The 17,326-nt window shown below is 39.1% G+C and overlaps 1 protein-coding gene across 1 annotated transcript in view; it reads right to left on the bottom strand.

Annotated features, from left to right (window-relative positions):
* LOC117400002 (parathyroid hormone/parathyroid hormone-related peptide receptor-like) overlaps window positions 1-17,326 on the bottom strand; it is a 123,436-nt gene that overhangs the window by 26,465 nt on the left and 79,645 nt on the right. Inside the window, exons 5-7 of the mRNA XM_059022275.1 lie at window positions 13,077-13,171; window positions 5,005-5,191; window positions 3,332-3,485 (exon numbers count right to left, since the gene is read on the bottom strand). Of these exons, the coding sequence (XP_058878258.1) occupies window positions 3,332-3,485; window positions 5,005-5,191; window positions 13,077-13,171 (436 nt within the window). The remainder of the gene's footprint in view (window positions 1-3,331; window positions 3,486-5,004; window positions 5,192-13,076; window positions 13,172-17,326) is intronic.

Below are 17,326 nucleotides of genomic sequence, written 5' to 3'. Positions count from 1 at the left end.
GTCCATAGGACAACAATCAGTCGTATACTGCACAAATCTGGCCTTTATGGAAGAGTGGCAAGAAGAAAGCCATTTCTTAAAGATATCCATAAAAAGTGTCGTTTACAGTTTGCCACAAGCCACCTGGGAGACACACCAAACATGTGGAAGAAGGTGCTCTGGTCAGATGAAACCAAAATCGAACTTTTTGGCAACAATGCAAAACGTTATGTTTGGCGTAAAAGCAACACAGCTCATCACCCTGAACACACCATCCCCACTGTCAAACATGGTGGTGGCAGCATCATGGTTTGGGCCTGCTTTTCTTCAGCAGGGACAGGGAAGATGGTTAAAATTGATGGGAAGATGGATGGAGCCAAATACAGGACCATTCTGGAAGAAAACCTGATGGAGTCTGCAAAAGACCTGAGACTGGGACGGAGATTTGTCTTCCAACAAGACAATGATCCAAAACATAAAGCAAAATCTACAATGGAATGGTTCACAAATAAACATATCCAGGTGTTAGAATGGCCAAGTCAAAGTCCAGACCTGAATCCAATCGAGAATCTGTGGAAAGAACTGAAAACTGCTGTTCACAAATGCTCTCCATCCAACCTCACTGAGCTCGAGCTGTTTTGCAAGGAGGAATGGGCAAAAATGTCAGTCTCTCGATGTGCAAAACTGATAGAGACATACCCCAAGCGACTTACAGCTGTAATCGCAGCAAAAGGTGGCGCTACAAAGGATTAACTTAAGGGGGCTGAATAATTTTGCACGCCCAATTTTTCAGTTTTTTATTTGTTAAAAAAGTTTGAAATATCCAATAAATTTCGTTCCACTTCATGATTGTGTCCCACTTGTTGTTGATTCTTCACAAAAAATTACAGTTTCATATCTTTATGTTTGAAGCCTGAAATGTGGCAAAGGGTCGCAAAGTTCAAGGGGGCCGAATACTTTCGCAAGGCACTGTATATATCTTTGAGAAATCGTGAACTTTACAGTACCACAGAAGGTTATTTGTTCCCTGAATAATGTAATCTTAGTTGATATTTATATGCTTTAATCTGAAAAGACATTTTAACGGAAAGAATAAGACCCTCTGGTACCAAAATAGAGCAAACATTAAAGGTTTAAATATAAGAAAAAGGTCTTGAGGTTGCATTTGACCCTTACTGCCTCAAGTTATTTTGTAGGAGAACAGATTTAACCTTTAATCTATCATTATATATATATATATATATATATATATACACACACACTGGCATTTAACTGATTTAACAACTACACTCCAAGGTTATATTCCACCAATCAATTACTTTTTTAAAAGAATTATACAGTATTCCAATGCATACATTTATCGTGGTATCATAAATCCATCATTAAAACTAACATTTGTAAAGTGAACCCTGTGTTACCCTTATACAGTATGTGCCATGTTTATCATAGCTATACTGTGCATTTAATATAGTTTAATATGGTTTGCTATTATTTTAAATATTATTTTACCATACCTCTCTGGGCTTTACAAAGCTGTCACTATGTTTCGTTCCAGTTTACACAATATTTACATTTAATTCTATCTTAAATGGAGTTTCTTTAATTCAGTTACAAATCTTCATTTTCTTGCAGTTCTCAAACTCATAGGAGATGGATACTGTAACCTTCCATTTCCTCTTGATCTTCTTTGAAATTTTCTTCAACGGTATGTATGGAATTTTGTGAATGTTCAATTAAATAAAAAATAAAAATGATAATATAAAGTAGGGACAGAAAAATGATGCAGAAAGATTTAATTTTATGCGGGGTTCTGAATTTATGTAATGGTGATGTAATCCCTCCAGAACCATTTAAACCAGTAGACCCATCACATTGAATCTCTGCTCATGGTGGGCCCTAGACCCTCCTCTTGTCAAAACTCAAAAGACCTTTGTGATGGAAATTCAATCGTTTCCTCGAATAGACTTATTAGAAACTGACAGGAGGCAGTATGAGTAAAACAAAATAGATTACCTTTATTGATTGCAATCAGGAGCGTTCAACCATGCATCACAGAGTCTGTTAGCAGTCAGTTAGAATCGCACACCCACCCTTAATTTGGTGCGGGTTATATAGTTTTAGCACCCCCAACCCAGCCGAGAGAAGATCCGCCTTTTCTTCCGTCTGCTCTTCTGTGGTTACCCACAGAAGTTTGTTTACCCCACATTTGATTGGCTGGGGCAGTTGCTCCACTTTTAGTTGAGGCCTGATTGGTTGTTACCGGGCAGACTTTCTGGAACCTTCTCCGGCTGTGAGTGTGGCGTGGTGCCAAAAGACACTTTGTAACATCCTTATTATAAAAGTATATAAAATATATAAAATAAAATAAAGAGATGTAACATGCACAAACTGTTTTTTTCTATCTCACTTCAGTTCCCAGTGTCCTAGAGATACCGGGCAGGGCTAGTTCTTACCCTCATTGTTCCATCTATAAGCTCTTTGTACTGTTAATGCTGTGTCTAGCTTTATTGAGTTATTTAATGCCATTTAGGCAACACCTTATAAGAAAATAATCCACTACACCTTTTGCAATCAATTGAATGGGTGACCTTGCCACCTTTTTAAAATAAATTAACTACCCTATACATACATCCAATAACTCCATCTCACAAAGTACATATGAATATATGAGCTAGGACTGATGAAGCATGAAGAAAAAGCAGCAAGCATGAAAAATAAGCAATACCAGATATTTAATGCATATCACTGATTTTCTGTTTTATAAGTAATCAAAAAAACAGAATGACAATTAATGCACCGTCTGTCTAGTTCAGCCTTGACAGTTTGTCTAGTTAATCCATATTGTACTCCTGCAGGAGTATATTATTGCTGTAGATCAAGTCCGCCTAGCAATGATGCACTTGTACCCTGACGATGATGGCTTGTTTTTGCTGCCTGCCTCTCTGGTCACAATACCCAATATACAAGCAATTATAATAGCACAGTAATTGGTAAGCATTAAAAGTTAGACATTTTAATGTTTACATTTTCTGATGTATACAAAGGGCAGGCAATCTTACTGAATTAACTGCATTTCACAGTGAGCACCTGTAATGTTTTTCAATAGATCGGTAATACGTGAAATCCACATATTGCGTGGAATATGATTGAAGAGATAACATCCCTTGAGACGTTCTGACACATCATGGCAAGAATGTGATTGAGACCATCCTGATAGTAGTACAAGCCCTAAGTGCAGTGTAAATGTCAGCTTGTGATAATGATAATCCATAGTGCAGTTTTCAAAATAAGGCCCACGGAAATGTATGTATTTATTAGATTGTGTGTTTGGTACATAATTTGGTGAACTTACCCCAACCTATGAAAGTGAATCCCCAAAGATACTTCCTGTCAGAGAAGAATGTCATGAAAATGAGGCTGTGGAGATAAAGTCCTTCCACCAGAATCCAGTAGTAGTTAGTTGCCAAGAAATAGAGGAAGAGTGTCACAGCTACCTTGCAGCCAACCTAAAATAAAAAAAAATAAGACCACCTAAGAGAAGGCTTTAAGAATATTGAATGGTTACAATGACAGAAAAAAGTGTCTTTCCTATTGAACCTGCTTTTGTGCACAATGGGACAGATTTATCAAGGACTTTTTGACACAATGTACCTTGTAGCCATATATATATATATTGTGATGACGTGTATGTCCCGGACCATAATTTGGAGGCATTAGGACCCTGGGGTTAGGAACATATACTCCATCTTGGTAAATGTTCCTGTCGCTAAGAGTCCATCTTGGTGAAGGACTCTTAAGTGCTTGATTGTTTTGGTAATTGTTTTATTGATTGTTTATTGTTTAAGTGTTTTTCAGTTGGGCTAATTGGGGTAATTAGAGCCCCTTTAAAAGGGACAGGGAGAACCTGTTAAAAGAGAGAGATAAGAGAGCACATGCCAGAGTGGGTTTGTTTTTGTGTTTTGAGTTTGTTTGGTTGCTTGTTTTGTTTAATAAATGCACGCTACGGCGTTTTCATTACACCCTGGTTTCCTGGTTGGTGTTTTGAAGAGAAGACAAGGTACTGCACCCCCTGATTTCATTACAATATATATATATATATATATATATATATATATATATATATATATATGGCCACATTTATCAAGGTTTTTTTTTTTGACAAAATGTATTTTTCAACTGCTTTTGTGATAACAAGAAACTGGAACATACTTAATGTTTCAGACCTAGTAATACTGCTAAGTAAGTCTGGAGGGTTATTTAACTCAAATTGTGCCTAAGGTTTTATTTTTTTATTTGTAGCAGGTTTGTTTTCATTTTTCCAAATCCATATATATATATATTTTTTATCAACCTATACCACACTGGAATAAGTCACAGATGTTTTTGGACCATTTTTCAGCACCAGAGAATCTCCCTGTTGCATCAACCATTTATCCTGTGATACTGTGTGTAGGTGGTTGCTAGAATCTAGGTAGATTCCTTGGTGCTGCTGGGGCCTATCCCAGCAGAAATTACATAGATCAAATCAAATGCTAAATTCCAAACTGCAGTAAAAAAAAAAAAAAAAAGATTTGAGTTATTAATGATACAACCATTTCTTTATTAAAGCAAATCTTTTTTTGTGTTTTCTTATTTTCTCCCCAATTTGAAATATCCAATTATTTTTTATTTTAAACGTGGCTCACCTTTACCGGATACACCACACGGGAGCCCCCTATCAAAGCAATTCTGTTTTAGGAAAAGACTACACTTCCTAGAGTACAATGGGCAATCTTGGGCTCTAAAGCTTCAGTTCCATACAGTATTCTACTGTATATCCTACAAAAATACTGTAATTATTAACTGTAGCACTTGATTTGTTTGAATATTTTCTCTTTTTTTTTTTTTTTTTTTAACAGATTTATTCCTTTTTTGGGGGTCGACAGACCTACTGAAATTTAGTGGCTTTGGTGTTTTTATACCTAGACCTTTCTGCCACAATCAAATCAACACATTTACAGTCACAAGACCTTAAATTCTACTTACAAACTGCATCTTGTCTGTAGGGGGGGCTTCTGTGATGGATTTAAGGTCCTCCACACTAACTTGCTCCATGTCTTCCAGAGCCAACCCAGAATACAACACAGCATCTTTCACAAAGATACTGATGGCCCTCAGCATAAATGAAACAAAGAGGTGCATGTGGATGTAGTTCCTGGTACAGTGCAGCCTCCTGCATGGAATCAAGACAGCGATTTCATTTTTGTGATTTAAAAAAAAAAGATAAACTTAAGGACGACTGATGTAGATGTCTTATTACTCAAACTTCTCAGTCCTACTGTATAGGATGTAGTCAGATATAGGTGTCTAACTGAATCCATTTTAACATATACTAAAGAGTGTAACTTGGGTGTTTAAGGGATTAAGCGATTAGAATTAGTCACCAGGTCAATCTGCTTTCCAAAAAATCAAAAGGGATTGCTGTACAGTTCAAGATCTAAAATGACATTTTGGGAAGCATATCATCTGCCCTGCTAGTTCATTTCTAAAATCTCTATAAAGTGACAGCTGCATGCAATATAGATTTATGACAAAACCGTGTGATCGCTTTTTTTTTTTTTAGAAAAGTACTTGGAAATCCATCAGCCACCATCCTGCTCTTTTCATTCACTAGCTGCATCTGACCACTTACAGATCATTCATTAGTTGCCTTCAGGAACATAACCCATGTTCAGTGCATACAATGTATGGTTTTACATTTAAAACTGCCCTATTAGAATTAAAATGTGTGTACCAAGGTTATGAAAATCAAGCAACAAACAGTGCATGTAATTCTTGAGTGCACTAGGGAGCCATTTACAGGACGGCAGTATTTACATCTGCGATTGTTTAGATTAACTGAATACAGCCCAATGTTTATAAAAAAGGGAAAGACTAAAATGGCCAAAACTATTTTAAGAGAGTAAAATATACATATCTCAGATGGAAAGCATTTCCACATGGAATAAGTTAGGCATCCAATATAAAAAGTTAGACTGTGGTTGAAACCCATTGAATGAAATGTTAAAGATGTGGGATAGTGCAATTTGATGTCATTAATTTTAATAGGGGTGGGGTAAATTACTGTATTTTGCTCAAAACACAAAAATTGTTTACTTTTACAACATGGGGGAAACAACGAATGGGCTCAGGTTTTAATTTTGGGTGTGGCTCTCATATTTAGTTTATTAAATATATTTCGAATGTATCTAGCAGATGTTTTGGCATATCCCACATATATTAATCCCTACAAAGCAGATCCTGTGATTTTAAATTATGACTGTAGATTTCTGTCAGAAGGGCTTTTTTCTGCTTAAAGTACGTACAGAAAATACATTAATCTCTTTTCAATATGAAATATATTTTCCTGATTGTGTTCTGCCCTAAGAATAATTTTTGAATATCATTGCATTCATATCATAAGAAATCAGTCTGTACTAAACCATAACTGAGATTAAGGATATCCTGCATCCTCCACATAAACTCTTCTATAATACAGCAGACCACGTTGTACAGTGGATACAACTTTCAATAAAAACACCAGAAAGGAAAAGCCTTATTATTATAACACACCGATTACACACTGTGACAGGATGAAGTGCAGCCTCCTGACCAGTGCAACTATAAGGGTTGAGGTGGCCATCTTTGTAAGGACAGCTACACTGGTGTTTCAGGTTTTCTCCCCATCAACATGCAGATTGATAAATATTGGACAATAGCGATTGATGGGGTGGGGCCTGAAGTATATAGGGAACTGTGTTAGCAGCTGAGAGTTAGTTTGTGTTAGGGGACAGGAGGGAGAGAGTCAGGTTTACACTTTTCTGCGATCGACTACAATTGCTTGATTGCTTTTATTGTGAGCAGGAACCACACAAGGGACTTCCGAAAGATGGACCAATACCTGGACTCGGTCATATTTGTTGAATACTCAGCTCCATCACTCCTGCACTTCCCACACACAAAAAGAATCGTATACAATACGACTCAAAAGCTGTCGTCTGTTACACAGTTAATATGCAGGGTATCAGTCTTCATTCTATCATGTTTGTGTTTGATTTAAATGTTTGTATAATAAATATAAATAATTTAATTGGTTTAAAATAGTTTGAGGCTGTAATGGGGAGTGTGGGTTATCTGCTGACAGACCGGGGAAGACACGGAGGTATGCTGACACGCCACTCAGGCCTGCAGTATTAATTTACAGCAACTACAAAGCAGGTGGGCATGTCCCGGCGAAGTGTCTCGTGATAAAAGGGTCCAGCTGATACACCTCAAGGCTGCTGAAAGGCCATGATTCAAGGACCAAGACCATTCTTGCTACCTGGACAACAAAGCTTAAAAGCTACCATGTGTATAACCAGGATCAGCTTGATATTTTTACACTCCCACTCGTAACCTCTGCTCTGCTGATCTCAGACTGTTGTGTGTCCCGCCTGCTTGCCTGCACTCTATGGGCGACAGGGCCTTCTGTTGCTATGCCCCCAAATTATGGAACTCAATTCCACTAGAGATCAGGGACTCGGCTTCTTTGAGTGTTTTTAAAGCTAATTTAAAGACTTACTTTTTTAGAAATGCGTTTTTATGATTTTTATGATTGTTTTATTTCCTTGTGCTTTTTTATGTATAATCGTTTTATTTATTGCTGTACTATTAATTGTGAAGCGCTCTGAGATGACTGCTTTTAAGGGCGCTATACAAAATAAAGTGTATTATTATTATATTGAAAACTGATTGCACCTAATCCGATGACCACCGTGTGTGGAACTGGGGTCAGGGTTTCAATTATTATAAGGAATAGGGATTAGATTAGTTTAGGGATTTGAAATCTCAGCAATTATAGAAGTGTGTGTCAGGGAGACCTCATGTATAGTGAAATGTGCCTTTGGTTTGAAGTTTGTTGCTTTGTGATTTGTTTTGTCTTCTTGCATTTTCTGTTCTGTTCATTTTGTTGTATATATCTGTGGTCCAGGGAGTGTTCATTTTACACAAGAAGACAGTGTGAAAGGTCCTGGAAAGTGGCACGCTTACCCCGGTTTGCCACAATACATACAACAGTCTAGATTTTACTGTGTAATATGAACTCAACACAAATCTTACATAGTGCACTTATGTATAAGACACTGAAACTATTTAGGTTATGAATAGAGTTGTTAACTTGAATAGAGTTGTTTGCATTTGGATTGCTCTCCACACAGCCTCCTGTAGTGGTGTGATCCCATTGAAGTGTGTGAAAGTATTGTCTCTAGAGCAGTTAGCAGCTGTGCCAGTTCCCTTGCAAAGTGAGGTGGAACCTATTTAAGGGTGGGTATCTAATAGTTGTCAGTCTACAGGTAACCAGGGACCAAGGCAGATAGGTAAGTTCCTGCTTCAAGTAATTTTAAATTAACTACATTTGGTAACATTGTAAGGTGGTGTTTGAATTAGCTGAGTTAGTGTGTGATTAGTACCAGGTGAGTGGTTAAATTGATTAGAAGTTGATTTGCTATTTGATTGGTTTGCACACAGTTTAGTTGGTTCTTTTGCCACGCAGTTGTAATATTAATCAAGCAGCCTATTTCCGCGCCAGCAAGAAGCGCCAGCAAACAGAAGAGCCCCAACAAAAGAGCTGGGAGTCTAGCTGTGGGAGTCTACAGTTAACCAGCGTCTAAGGCAAGATAGCAAGCGCCAGCAAACAGAAGAGCCCCAACAAAAGAGCCGGGAGTCTAGCTGTAGGAGACCAGCGAGGGGAGGCCTGCGCTGAGACGCTGTTCGAATAGATCCGAACCTAACAGCTCTCCGGAAGCTAATGGCAGCAGTGTGGAGTAGTGGTTAGGGCTCTGGACTTTTGACCGGAGGGTTGTGGGTTCAATCCCCAGTGGGGGACACTGCTGTTGTACCCTTGAGCAAGGTACTTTACCTAGATTGCTCCAGTAAAAACCCAACTGTATAAATGGGTAATTGTATGTAAAATAATGTGATATATGTAAAATAATGTATAATGTGATATCTTGTAACAATTGTAAGTCGCCCTGGATAAGGGCGTCTGCTAAGAAATAAATAATAATAAAAATAAATAATGGAAGAAGCCATCTACTAGTCAGGTCTGTACCCTCCACCCAACTGCTCCCACTGTGCCTATTTGTCTTGTCTGTCCTGCTATGACTGTCTCTCACATCCCTGTTCTGTCCTCTCGCCCTCGTCCTCTGCCCTCTCTCCACTGCTGCTCCTCCAACCCCTCTAATCTCATCCCTCTGCCTCTCCCCCCCCCTCCCGCACACTCTCTGGTGCACTCTGGAACTGTCACTCTTCTGCTAACAAAGCTGATTTCATCTCTGCCTTTGCCTCCCACCTCTCTCTCGATTTCCTTGCTCTCACTGAAACCTGGCTGTCCCCTGATAACACTGTAACTCCTGCTGCCCTGACCTCTCTCTACGTCCATCCCATACCCCACGTCTCACTGGACGGGGAGGTGGGACTGGTCTTCTCCTCTCTCCCTCCTTACTCTTTTCTGTCCCCTCCGATCTCTCCTCACTCTCTGTTAATACCTTTGAATTTCATGCAGTCCAACTAACCTCTCCCTGTCAACTCCTGCTAATTGTACTGTACTGTCCCCCAGGGCCTCTCGCTCACTTTCTAGATGAACTCGACTATCTACTCTCCTCCCTTCCCTCTCTGTCTACCCCAACTGTCCTGTTAGGTGACTTCAACATCCATCTCTCCAACCCCAGCCACTCTGCTGGATTTCTCCCTCTCCTTCACTGCTCCTCCTACCCCCACTGTCACCTCTCGCCGTAACCGCGCTCTCTCCCCCTCTGTCCTTGCCTCCACTGCTCTCTCTCACCTCCCTCCTATCTATGCCTTTTCACAACTCTTCGTAGACTCTGCTACCTCCACCCTCTTCTCCTCCCTCACCTCCTCCCTCGACTCCCTCTGTCCCCTCACCTCCCGACCTGCTCGCCCCTCCCCTCCCCAACCCTGGCTCTCCTCTGCGCTCCGCTCAGCAAGAATCACACTGCGATTTGCTGAAAAGAAATGGAAGAGAACCAAACTCCCTGCTGCCCTAGACCTTTACCGCACTCTCCTCTCCTCCTTCTCCTCTACTCTCTCCTCTGCTAAATGTACTTATTTCCAATCTGTAATCCAAGCCTCCACTAACAACCCACGTAAACTATTCTCTACCTTCTCCTCCCTCCTAAACCCTCCCCCTCCTCCTCCCTCCTCTATCTCCCCTGATGACTTTGCTTCCTTCTTCTCTTCTAAAATCTCAGATATCCGCAAACTCTTTAACACCTCTCCCTCCCCCGCACACCCTCCTGCTCCAACCCCTACACCCACCTCATCCCCTACTAACACCCACCTTCTCACCCCTCTCAGACTCTAACCTCTCCTCCCTGCTCCAGGGTCACAAACCCACCACGTGTGCCTTGGACCCCCTCCTCACTCACCTCTTTCAAGCTGCTGCTCCTGCTCTACTTCCCTTCATCTCCTCCCTTCTCAACACCTCTCTCCTTTCTGGTCTCTTTCCCTCTGCCTTCAAACAAGCCTCTATCACTCCCCTCCTCAAAAAACCTATCCTCGACCCCACCTCCCTCCGGAGGTACCTCCTCCCTCCTACCCTTCCTCTCCAAAACCCTCGAGAGGGCTGTACAACGCCAGCTCTCTGCTTTCCTGTCCAACCACTCTCTGCTCGACCCTCTCCAATCTGGCTTCCGCTCTGCTCACTCCACTGAAACTGCCCTCCTGTCTGTCACTAACTCACTAACTCTGTCCTAATTCTCCTCGACCTCTCTGCTGCCTTTGACACTGTTGATCACTCTATTCTACTATCATCTCTCGTTGACCTGGGGATCTCTAGCCTGGTTCTCCTCCTACCTCTCCAACCTCCACACCTCGCCCTCTCTTAACAGTACCCCAAGGGTCAGTCTTGGGTCCTCCCCCGTTCTCTCTCTACACCCGCTCCCTGGGCCCCCTCATCGCATCCTATGGTTTCTCATACCATTTCTATGCTGATGATGCTCAAATTTTCCTCTCCTTCCCCACCTCTGACTCCACCATCCCCTCCCGTATCTCTACCTGTCTGTCTGCTATTTCCTCCTGGATGCACTCGCATCACCTCAAACTCAACCTCTCTAAATCTGACCTCCTTTTCTTTCCCTCCTCCTCCTCCCCCTCCTCTGATCTCTCTATCTCTGTTCCTCTGGAATCTACCACACTCTCTCCCTCTTCCTCCGCTAAGAACCTCGGAGTCACCCTGGACACCTGCCTCTCTTATTCCCAGCACATCTCCACTCTGGCACGCACTTGCCGATTCTTCCTGAGCAACATCCGAAGAATCCAACCCTTCCTCACCAACTACGCCACCCAGCTCCTGGTCCAGGCCTTGGTACCCTCCCGCCTAGACTACTGCAACTCCCTCCTGGATGGCCTCCCGTCTGCTCCAGCTCATCCAGAACTCCGCTGCCCACCTGGTGTTCTCTCTGCCTCGCTTCTCCCACGCAACTCCACTACTCCGCTCACTCCACTGGCTCCCGATCACCGCTCGCATCCAGTTCAAGACTCTTGTACTAGCCTACAGATGCCTTGACCAGACTGCACCCAGCTACCTCTAGACCCTCATCTCTCCCTACACCCCCACTCGACCTCTCCGCTCCGCCTGCACTAGAAGACTGGCTCTACCTCCTCTACGCTCCCCTGCCTCCAGAGCCCGCTCTTTCTCCACCCTCGCTCTGCAGTGGTGGAATGACCTTCCTACAGATGTCAGGACTGCCCAGTCCCTGACCACATTCCGGCGCCTCCTTAAGACTCACCTCTTCAGACAGCACCTGTAGAACTTCTCTGTTTTTCCCCTGAGACAATTATTACCCTTCTTTAAATGTGCTTTACTTGCTCTTATCTGCCCCCTATTTTACTGCATTTAATCCTGTGCTTCAGAATACTGTAATCTGCCAAGTGTTTAATCTGTAGTATTTTGTATTTAAACATATCCTGATGTAACTATCACTGACACTGTTATTTGCTGTATTATTGAATTGTATTTTGTCACACTTGTACTTGCTTGAACCAAAGTCATTGTATTTATCTTGCTCTTAATTGTATTATTACTTGTACTGTGATACTTGAAATGTATTTGCTTACGATTGTAAGTCGCCCTGGATAAGGGAGTCTGCTAAGAAATAAATAATAATAAAATAATAATAATTATCTTTCTATGAATAAAAAGTTATCGTCCCAGTACTATTCTGTGTTTCATATTCTAATATGTATCTGGGGCGCGGTATGCTACTGAAATATAAAAAGGCAGTTAAAGCTGCTGTCCAAACATATTTTGCAATGGTCACCAAAATACAGTATGATTTACATAGTATATCCTAGTGCTGGGACAAACATGGAATTTTCATGTTTGGATATCCATTAAAAAATATTTGAACATTTGTTCATTTGCAGAATTATCAAAGCCATTTGTATCTAACACTATTAAAAAGTAGAATAACCCATACAGTCATTTCGGTTAAAAAAAATGGACTCAATAAAAAAGTATTACAAATATCAAGACAAATAGTACATAGACATCACATTATTTTTTAATAATTCCTGCTTCTCATGTCTTTGCAATAAACAAAGTGGCCATAGACACATTTTCATAAAGTACAGTAATAACATTAATTTTTAACTTATAAATAAGCACTTCAAATCAAATACATTTGGAAAAGGGGGCGTTGTACAATGAAACAAAACAACAAAATTGACTCACTGTTTTATTTCTCGTTATTACATTCCAGATAACTAAAACTAGGATTGCAACATAAAATAAAAACAAAATGTTAATGGCTATAATATGTTGCGTGCATATCCTCAATGTGGTCCTATATCAGTTCAATCCCCATTAATGCTGCCTCATAAACATAAATATCATTTTGAACTGCCAGGAGAGATTACAGCCCCAGTAAACTGAGAAACTTAACAAGCATTGATCTCCATGGAGATTTAATGTGAACTAACATTATTAGAATGTCCTGTAAGCAGGTCCCTGATACTAACTGAAATTAAATTAGTTTTGAATCTTCTCCTAGACAAGAATAGCTACTGTAGTTTAGACTTACCTAAAATACCCCAGGATAGCAACAGCGACTGTTAATGATACCAACGAGACAGAGTAACCCACAGTGTAAATCAAATACAGGCGGTCAAAGACTTCCTATAGGGGAAGAGAGAAAGAAAATAACCTTTATAAAGTCAAGAATAGCTGGTAATTACATGGCACCAAATAACAGGTACAATAGAAACTGAACCTGAGCATGCAATACTGGGTGCTTATTCATAATGAATTGTCTGGGGTACATGCAATGTAATCAAGGCACACACAGCTAAATTATCTTTGGCTTTCTAAGAAATACCAGGTTAACATGTAATTGATTGCTTCACCAGCTGTAATTCTACTTTTTCAGTGTTGCAAACAAGCATTTGGGTATGTCAAACCATATAAATATAAACAGCCAGACCACAATCTTTCTTAATATATATATATATATATATATATATATATATATATATATATATATATATATATATATATATATATATATTACATTTAGAGCAAGACTATTAGTATGACTATATATCCATTATTTTACAAGTAACTGTATTATTGAATTGTCAGCTTTAAGTTTAAACAGAGACCCGATAATATTGTCAGCATTGCATCCAGCTGGCATCCAATGAAACAACATTCCTGTTTTTAGCTTTATGCACACACCAATACATACAGATACAGTAGTTCTTAAGACACCAGAGTTAGAGTTATACTACGTAAAGGTAAAATTAAGAGGAAGGTTTAACATTAGGAAAACTGAAAGTACTGTATTTGAAACACTGCATAAACACCTAGAACCAATCATAAATATCATAGAAAGGCAATGGTTCTCTGTATAAGATACATATTCTCTCTATTAAATACATATTACTCATGACTCAGTTGTTTATATAGGTTATGCTTTTATATATGTGTATAGGATTTGATGCTCTAGACCAGAGCTGTTTTATGGTTAAAAGGCCATACTGATAATGAAGTAGTCTTTCAAGAGCAATACTAGAAATTTAAATAAATAAATATATATATATATATATATATATATAATATAAATATATAAAAAAAGAAAAGTTTTTATCATTTAGATTGATCAATGTTACAGACACAATGAGGGGTTATGTGGTATCACAGCAAGCAGTGATTCAGCGTTCAAATCGAGTGAAAGAGGAGACAAATCCACATATTGGGGGTCATATTTGTTTTTGAAAGTTTTTAATATTTTGTCTGCAGGTATTTTGTTCCCTGCCATGTACGTTTTATATTAACTTGGCTTTTTTGGAAGCATAAGACAGTATGTCATATTGAGGCGTCCAGGTTTTATTAATAAATAGGCGTTGCAGTGGTTGGTGGCCACCACTAAGTTACCAGCAATGGTAGCCCTACTGCAGAAGGATATATGCAAATATGTACATAAATACAAAATACAAAACAAAACACAGTGAGAAAACAGCTACGAAACAAAAGCTGTCCAAACAAGCACTGAGCGCTGCTCCCACTAAAGGGGAAGTCCCACTCCAGGAACCTTCTCCCTACACAAACTAAATTAACTTTGGTAGGATTAAAATCCCCTGAATGAATCCCTACCTATGTACCTATGATCCCTGTTAAACACACAGTGATCAGTGGTGTAGCTCACTCTGGTTCTACACACAGTGGTGAGGGTTCTTCTCCTTCCCCTCCAGGCTTGTCGAAAGCACCAACAAAGGACAACACAGCACAGAACAAAGGACTGGCTTTTCAGCCTTTTTCAGATATTAATTGATTATCAATTATTCAATTGCCACCTGGCCACCTGCTGCACATGATATTTCAATTAGGCAGGGAGGGGAGTCTAACCTCCCAGCCCTGCCATGTATAATCAAACACAAACACATTTCATTTAGAAATCGCTGCCAATACACAATTTACAGGGGTAGGCTTCAGCCCTGCCACAGCAGAGTACCAAAAAATAGTAACTTTTCATGTTTTTTTTTCATGTAAATATCTATATATATATATATATATATATATATATATATATATATATATATATATATATATATATATATATATATATATTTACAGGTATTTATCAAAGAGATCATTTTTTCCAGAGTAAACATTTTTTTGGCCAATTCCAACAATGCTGCATTTATGCATAATGCTATTTTTTAGCTTCTTTTCTAAAATCAATTTGCATGTTAACTTATTGGTTATTTTACTTAGCAATGAGATATTCTATTTGGCAGTTATTTTACACACATTTTATTTACACAATGCTGTTCACTATACTATTTGTTGAAGTTTGATGAGGCTCTCATTTTATTTAAATAGCACGCAATAAATGTGTACCTTTCCTATGGTGTAAATGTATGACTGACTGCATTAAAGTGTCACTACTGCGGATATTTCCAAAATGTATAAATGGCAGCTTTTATTTTGTGCAAGCCACAACCATACATTTAGATATAATACATATATATTTATTTACAAAATGTAACCCTACATTTTAAAATAAATGTAATTAGTTTTTTAATGTTTTTTTTTGTAAGATGGAGAAGTCATAGCAAGTTTCTGTGCCACTGCCATCTTAAGACTATAAAAACTGCTGTGCTTTCGATTATCGATGGACTTCAATGCATTAGTTCAGCTCTGTTTTTTGTCATTTTTCCACCTTTCATGCATATATTAACACATGCAAAATTAACAGGACTGTATAATAGTTTGATTTAGAGTAGTGAATTATAGTTGGAAGTGCACAAATATTGTGCCGATACAAATACATATTTACATTAATAAGGACACTGCAGATCATTTCGGATTCTTGCTGGACTGATCATCTGCTGTGCAAGTTTAGTCTTTAGGTCCACAGAGCTCCCTGCTGATGTGTTTATTGCATTTTTTGATCTCTTTCGCACCTGCTAGCAGGACTAATAAAGTGCAGGTGATTCAATGGTAGTCAGAAAAAACAGGACTGCAAAGCTGCAACAATTTTACATTATCACACTGTGACAGTCTCGCAACAGGTGAATAGCTGGTTTTGGCTACCACTGTATTTACAAACAGTACATAGGATCAGATACAATACAGTTTAATGTGGTTTCTAGGACCTGAAAGAATACTGATGTACACACACATTTTCCAAAAATATATACAAAATTGTGCCTTAGTTTGGAAGGTGTTTTCAGTTCCCTATCTCACATCTAGTCATGCTGACTTCACAAAAGGACCTTTAAAGAGTAATTCAAATTTGTTCTCCATAAATGCTTTTTATGGTTTGCTTTGAGCTTTCTAGAAAATCCTATGAGTGGGCACTGAACAGCTTTTCACATTCCATTAAAATCATATGACAGTGGCATCTTTCAACTCAGCCAGCCCCACTATACAGACAGGGAGTAGGCTGGGATGGCAGAGATGAAAAGCCATATTGTCACAGGACTTGAATGGAATGAGCAAGGCTGTTCAGTCCGCCAAAGCAAGTTCAAAGCCAGGTAAAAGCTCATTTAGAGACAAAATGATAAAAACTCAATATTGGAGTTTTGGCAAGAGGACCACAAGTTGAAACCTTGTTGTTCTCTGTGTGTGTCTTTCCTTCATCTCATGTAACACCCAAAAGGCAATTACTTGATTCTCTCATATGCATCTCTAAGGGCCAAATCAATGGGGTAGACTGGTTATAACAAAGTGGCCAATCAGTGCATTATGTGTATGTAATTTCCTAAAGAAATGTACTGTACATATGAATCAACTGTAGACTTTATTGACTTTTCATTTTTGTGAACCAAGTGCTTTATTTGATCAAAATGAGAAGTACATATGTGATAATAAGAGGTTATCACTCTGTCAAGCTGTTCAATATTTTTTCACTTCAGCATATTTTACTGTTTTGTTACACACACACATATATTGTAGAATGTACTGTATTGCAATAATAAAGCTGCATATGTTTTTCACTTTTTGATGGTGAAAAGCCTTGACAGATGCACTATTACAGTCAATCAACAGATTTGTTGATTGACTGCAAGGTGTTCAATTCCAATCAATTACAGCAATCTTAGCACTCACCCATCAATGATAGACCGCATTTAATTTACAATGTCAGGGAAATGTTTAATTATCACAATCAGTTCTAACTGTGATGCCTGGAATGGCAAGCTTTTTTAAAGGAAATGTAATTTGCTTGGGACCCCTGCTAGACTGACTACACTGCAACAAGTACAGAAATTAAGGAGAAAAGTTGTACAAGCCAAGGCTGTGTATTCATTATGTGACTGTGGCAGTGTG

Source organism: Acipenser ruthenus, chromosome 4 (assembly GCF_902713425.1).
Source record: "Acipenser ruthenus chromosome 4, fAciRut3.2 maternal haplotype, whole genome shotgun sequence".
Taxonomy (NCBI): domain Eukaryota; kingdom Metazoa; phylum Chordata; class Actinopteri; order Acipenseriformes; family Acipenseridae; genus Acipenser; species Acipenser ruthenus.
This window is presented reverse-complemented; position numbering and strand designations above follow the sequence as displayed.